The sequence below is a fragment of the Notothenia coriiceps genome, unplaced genomic scaffold, assembly GCF_000735185.1.
Source record: "Notothenia coriiceps isolate Sejong01 unplaced genomic scaffold, NC01 NC01_scaffold00033458, whole genome shotgun sequence".
Lineage (NCBI taxonomy): Eukaryota > Metazoa > Chordata > Actinopteri > Perciformes > Nototheniidae > Notothenia > Notothenia coriiceps.
In genome coordinates this window covers 96,080-102,845 of record NW_011366159.1, presented here as the reverse complement: position 1 = coordinate 102,845, position 6,766 = coordinate 96,080, and the positions used below count along the sequence as shown (strand labels likewise).

Below are 6,766 nucleotides of genomic sequence, written 5' to 3'. Positions count from 1 at the left end.
AGGTGTGTGTGTGTGTGTGTGTGTGTGTGTGTGTGTGTGTGTGTGTGCGTGTGTGTGTGTGTGGGGGGGGGTTTAGGGATTTATTCCTTTCCTCCCCTAAACTGATTTCATGCCCAAATGTGTAGGATGAAAGAAAATCCAATGGCTCCTTGGGTTTAATGTTCAGATTGACTGTTTTACGCTGCTGACACACACTGTAGAAAAACACTGGCAACAAAGCAGAGCTAAACAATCTCTGCAGAGTAATTTAGATGGTGTGCATTTCTTTACAACCTGTCTGGGCCCCATGCACTACAGACAAACAGCATCTTAATGGAGCACCTGGAAGCAGTGGAGAAGTTAATGTCTCTTTGTCGTGAATGTTATGTCAATTCTATGATTGTTATTATTATCATCATTATTATGGACCATTTATCTATAATAATAAAAAAAAAATCCCATATACAGTATGACCTGCTTTCACTTGCATTAAGGCATAAAAGATGGTTCAAATGTAGCAACAGTGATACACAACCAGCTTATTTGGTAGCCCTATAAGTCTCTTAAAATCAATGTTTAAAAAATTAACATTTTGTTGCCATACAATTGTTAAAAACAACATTTTTGAGCAAGTTATTCTTTTTATTTGACAATTAAAGTTGTTATATGGATCTTTTCTGCCTTGAAAACGTTACAATATCTTATTCCAAAACCTATAGACATCTGTAATTATAGATCGCCTGTAATTATGCACATTTGTCAGCGTTGTGGTTTGTTTGTCATTAATGTGCTTTTCAAGACTAGACTAGAATCACTTTTGATCTTGGCCATTGAAACTAGATTAGTTGTGCAATTGCAATATGTCAACCAATTTACCGTTTCTTGGACGGGCCAGCGGAACAAGCTCTTTTTCCAGAAAACTAAAATAAAACACACACATACACACACACACACATACACACGAGTTCTTGGAAAGAGTTTTTGTTTCCATAGCAACACGGAGGGCAATTAAGGTAGGTTCCTGTGTAGCAACGGGTGGGCGGAGTTAGTAAGCTCCTCCCCTCTACATCCCATAATGCTTTCTTTTTTAACCGGCCCAGTTGCCATGGATACCACAGCCTCCAGGAGGTCACTACAGAGTGCCTGCAGCCCTCCTCTGTTTTATTTATCCTCTTTTTTTTAGGCTTTCCTGGAACACTCAGGCAGGTCTAAAGCTGGATTGATGCATATTTATAAGACAGACAGGCGGGCTTAGAGACGGAGAGGAAGGTGAGAACGAGGGATAGAGGAAAGGAGACAAAGACTGACGACGAAGCTACTGACAGCTGAGAGGAAATTAAAGAGCTGATGACAGAGTGATGCTCCGTCTATACTTCGGTGATAGTCTACGAAAGGGATTTTCTTCATATTTAATCGCAATGAGAAGAAATGTGAGGCTTTCCCTTTCCTGCTTCTGCATTTGTTTTTATACCTCTGTTTTCTCTTTCAATCCAGTCTCGTGAGAGTTTAAAGACTGCCCCACAGAAATACACACAAACACACACAGTTCAGAAACACAAAGGAAATATAGTCCTGCGGTTCAAGAGCCCAGTATTAATATTTCAAAGCATCAGGGGAAATGATCAGCCACGATAAATAAAACAAAACGACAAATGTATGTGAGAAGGTTCAGACACATTACATACATACATTAGTTAATAAATAATGTCAGAAATCTATAAAATAGAATAAACAATCACTGTGTGCGATATATTTAGTGCACTACATTTAATGTTTGTCATTTTATGTGAAATCAGAGTTTTAATAAATGGTCTTTACGGCGCCCTCAAAAACTCTCAACATAAAACACAAAAAAGTGTCAGTAAAAGGTTATAGCTGTCGCACACTTAAACTACACCTGTCAGTGATAAACCTAAATGATAATTAAATCTCAGTTACAGCTATTGGTACTTTCAAACAAGTGAATTACAAAATCAGGTTGCACAATTAAAAAGTAAGACAATCAAAGCTAGTAAAATAACGACAACATTTTGGGAACAGAAAAATGTGAGTTAGACAGATATTATATTTGTATTCGAGAACTTAGTCATATCATAAATCTGACTAAGGGTATTCTAGGAAGAGGAAATGTTGTATTATAAACAGTTTTATAAACAGTGTTGTATAGTTTGCTAAAGTAAATGTAGAATATTGTAAAGTCGTTTGTATTTTTATTGTAGTCTGTGTCATTATTCTTACATCGTAATCCCTGTACTGGTTTGGCAACGCTGTACTTCATTATGTCCTGCCAATAAAGAACAATGGAGAGACAGAAAGTGAAATGCAAATAAGAAACAGAAAAAAAGCAGCAGCAAGACACGGCAGTACAGGGAGAGAAGCGAGCGCCGGGTGATGGAGAGTAAGAGCTGCAGAGATGGAGGCAGATATGTTTCCCCAGACGTACCAGTGAACCTGATGGCCATCTATGTGACCGTGCACATTTTATTACTCCATTAAATAACCCACTGACTAACAAAGAAACAGGCCAAGTGTGGGTACCAGGCCATTAATAACAGGCATAAACCTCAGAATAATGGATTGGGCTATCTGTGTGGAGCAATGGAGTGCAGATGGGTCTGTAGATTCATGTTCGGAGGAGAAGTGAGGCACAATATATGGAGGACCCAGGGTCAGGTTTTATGCACTTTAACTTTGGGCAGGTTAGGGTTAAAAGTTCAAACAGTGGCAAAACCTCAGTTCAGATTAGAGTTGAATGACATTAACAAATGTCTCTAGCTGTTGATTGATGCTGAAACTCACAGACTCACTCATGTCTTACTCATTATTGCAATTGCAAAAATGGTCTGCCTGTCCCAAACTGGCTCACACATTGTATAGCAAGCAATTGACTATTCAACCACTTTAACCACCTTTTTTTTCAGTTGATGATTAGTGTTTTTCTTGTCAGCTAAAAGGAGAATAAACTCTGGGGGAACCCATCAGGAATGAGGTGTGCTGCAGTCACGGAGATGATGCAATCTGCTGGGCCATACCATCAAACCTCGCTCTCTGCCTCAGGGTGCAGTTTTGAAGAGTGAAATGTTTGCAGTGCTACTTTAAAATGTATTGAAATTCCTAAGTGAACCCTGTGAGAAATGTGAAAAAGCTCCGTGACCATGCATTCGAAATGCATGATGTAGCAGAATAGTTGAGAAAAGAATAAAAAAGTGAATGGAAAAAGCTTGCCAAATCTTAAATGTTTCTTAGTTTGCTGCTTACTATACTGACTTTATTTTCTCTTTCTCTGTTTGTGTGTGTGTGTGTGTGTGTGTGTGTGTGTGTGTGTGTGTGTGTGTGTGTGTGTGTTGTGTTCAAAGGTCGGAGGTCACACCATGCTGCCGATTCGTTGGATGCCCCCTGAAAGCATCATGTACAGAAAGTTCACCACGGAGAGTGATGTGTGGAGTTTGGGAGTGGTTCTCTGGGAGATCTTCACGTATGGAAAACAGCCCTGGTACCAGCTCTCCAATAATGAGGTACATATTATTTTACGTCACAGTGGTGTAATGTGTTATCTGAATCAAAGTACCAAGCAACATAACTTTATGTAAATGTTATCTCAGAGAGCCCTTCACCTTAATAAGTGATGGTGAACAAGATGTTGCTGCCCCGAGATATGAGGAAACAGACCTTGAGTTAAAAACAAGTCTAAATATTTGATCAATTTCGTGTTCAAGTTCCTCACACCGTAGTGAATCTTTTGGCCTTACCCCTCTCACTATATAAAGCTGAAGCAAATCATTTCATTGTGTCTTGAATACATTTTGAGGAAACACAAAGCTGGCGGGCTGGAGCAAGCTGCTGCACTAAAAGCTTTCCTTGGCTCACAGTGTAGCGAGAGTAAAGGTGCTTTTGTTGTTCGGTTGGTGTATGGCAGGTGTGTCTTCAGTTTGAGGAGACTTTTTTCCAACCCTTTTTTCTAAAGGGCTTGCAAAATGTATAATATTTGTTGTCATGGATCCACAGATTTCCTTATCTGGTCACACTGATAAAAGAAAATACCCTTTTCTAATGGTTCAGGATTCAAACTCTTTCATAATTGTGTAATTTTAGTCAATTATGTACATGCTTTGTACTGCATATCACTCAGGCTTTTCTTTTGTAAATTTACAAACTAAAATAGTAAGAAGTGTACATTTCCTACTATATCTAGAGTTTTTTAATTGTAGTGTGAGTGTGGCGACCATACATGGATTCATAGAAGATGGAATAGTTCACTTGCTTTAAACATCAAATAAGAGCTGGAACAAGCTCATAGACAAATACAGTTTGATATTGCCAGACAGTGAATATTTTACCTAGTTTCACAACTATAAAAAAGTGAATATTAAAAGGGTTAGACTGTCTAATAAACAAATAACTAAAAATGTCCTTGGAAAATGTGTTCAGGAAGAAGAGTCGTTTTGATTGGAATAACAAACATTTAACAAGTTAACATTTTAATAAATAGAGAAGTAATCAATGGGCTGTTTTAATCTGAATTATTTATAACTGTTACAAATCAGCCCTTTAAAATGTTCAGGGTCTCAACCCGGTTTCCGGAAAACAAAGCTGTGTAGAAGCCCTTCAACCCTTCACCTCGACCCTGTGGTGTCCTCAACTCTGGTTACAGCTTTTTGACCTTGTCAGCATCTTCTTTTCTCCTGATTCACTCTGGTTACATGCACAATTAACCTTAAGCCCCCTTTCACGGTCTCTTCTTTTCCCGTTAACATCTATTACATCTCCCTCAAATTGCAGTTCACTCACCTCCTGACCCAAATCTGATCAAATATCTTAAGTAGGAAATAGATTTTTTTTCAAAATGAGATATTAATTATGGGTTTTCTGTCACTAGCTGATAACAATCACAAAAAATGAGGAGGAGTAGGATTTGGGAAATTATGATACCAATCTGAATTCTTAATAATGTAGAGATCTTATATGATAATCTCCAGGTATTACAATTATTTAATTGGATGTATCACAATTTGGAAGACACAACTGGTTTTTTGAGCTTGCAGTAATATCCATAAATTGGTATTCATTCCGCACACGCAACAGAGTGTATTTAAGGTTTGAGGCACTGATTAAAAGCCGTAATTATAGTTCAGTATAGATATTTTACTAACCGCTCCCAGAGAATGATATATACACACTCTTTGTACCAGAGCTCTCCCCTATATAGTATGTTGTGTTTCCAAACATCTCCACTCCAGGATCTACAAATCCTCATCCTGCAGTAGAGTTAAAACTTAAATCTGTAGATGTTTCAAATAATACACAAGTCTTGGAGTGTGTTAAAACAGACCATTTTCCCTGACTCTTCTGTGGAGAAATTGGATTCGATTTGTGTGGTCTACTGCTCTAGTGTTGCCTAACTTCGTCACTGCAGTCAATTTATTCACAGTGACATTTTCACTGTATGCCACTGCAGTGAGGTGGAACAACCTCACCAAGCTGATGCTCCATCATCTTCAACGTGCAAAGAGTAACCACTCTCAGCTTAGATCTTTGAGGATGTTCCTGTTTTTAAATCCTCACTGAGACACACTTCTTCTCTAAGTCAGAGCTGATTACGACACCTGACATTTCCCTGTGTTTTGTTTTTTATATTTCTGTTGTAAATTATTCTCTTTTCTTGTTATTGTAGTAAAGTGTTTTTATTACATGTACAGCACTTTGGCTCGACCAAAAATCGTTTTGAAATAATGTGCTCTATAAATAAAACTTGATTTGATTGGATTTGATTTGATGCATTTCTTGTTTTGTAATAGAAGAATTCCACCGAGGTTAAACTTGATGTCTGTCTTTCTCTGCTCCTCTGCAGGTGATCGAGTGTATAACCCAGGGCAGGGTGCTGCAGCGCCCCAGGACCTGTCTGAAGGAAGTGTACGACCTGATGCTGGGCTGCTGGCAGAGAGAGCCGCACATGAGACTCAACATCAAAGAAATCCACTGTCTGCTCCTCAATCTGGCCAAAGCTTCACCTGTATACCTGGATATACTTGGCTGAACCCAGGAGGAGAGAGGATGTGTGTGTGTGTGTGTGTGTGTATGTGTACTTAAGCGTATATGTGTATTTGAGGTTGCATGCATGTGTGTGTGTGTGTGTGTGTGTGTGTGTGTGTGTGTGTGTGTGTGTGTGTGTGTGTGTGTGTGTGTGTGTGTGTGTGTGTGTGTTTGTGTGTGTGTGTGTCTGTGTGTGTGTGTGGTGGTGTGTGTTGTTGTGTGTGTTGTTGTGGTGGTGTGTGTGTGTGTGCCTGTGTGTGTGTGACTGTTTGGCATGGTGCGGCGAGTGTGTGTGTGTGACTTTTGCTGTTGTGGGGGGGTGTGGACTGACTGTGTGTGTGTGACTGTTTGTGTGTGTGGGAGGGGTGTGTGTGTGTGTGTGTGACTGTGTGTGTGGGGGGGGGTGCTGGCGGGAGAGCGATGCCGAGAGTGCGGGGGCCGCGGTGAGAGAGAGAGCGAGGACAGTGGCGATCAGTTTTACTCTTTTATTTTGGGAACTTGTGTTTTCCGAATTGAGAAGAGGCGGGAGAGAGGCCTATTGCGGAGGGTAGGGGCATGTATGTTACAGGTTCTCAAGAGAGAGAGAGACGAAGGGAGGCGAGAGGGGAGGGAGCTCAAACTCGTCGGAGGAGAGAGTTCTCTCTGAAAGCAGGAGCTCAAAATCTCTCTCAGTTACCAAAGGTTCCTGCTTCTTCACAGAGTCTCTCCAGCACAGGTTAGCTGCTGAGTGTTACGCAATGCTAATGTAAACACCAAC

General features: G+C 40.0%; 1 protein-coding gene across 1 annotated transcript in view; it reads left to right on the top strand.

Moving 5' to 3' along the window:
* ntrk2a (neurotrophic tyrosine kinase, receptor, type 2a) overlaps positions 1 to 6,151 on the top strand; it is a 15,963-nt gene extending 9,812 nt beyond the window's left edge. The window contains exons 6-7 of the mRNA XM_010789914.1: positions 3,336 to 3,494; positions 5,828 to 6,151. Of these exons, the coding sequence (XP_010788216.1) occupies positions 3,336 to 3,494; positions 5,828 to 6,013 (345 nt within the window). The 3' untranslated portion in view covers positions 6,014 to 6,151. The remainder of the gene's footprint in view (positions 1 to 3,335; positions 3,495 to 5,827) is intronic.
* The last annotated feature ends 615 nt before the right edge of the window (positions 6,152 to 6,766 follow it).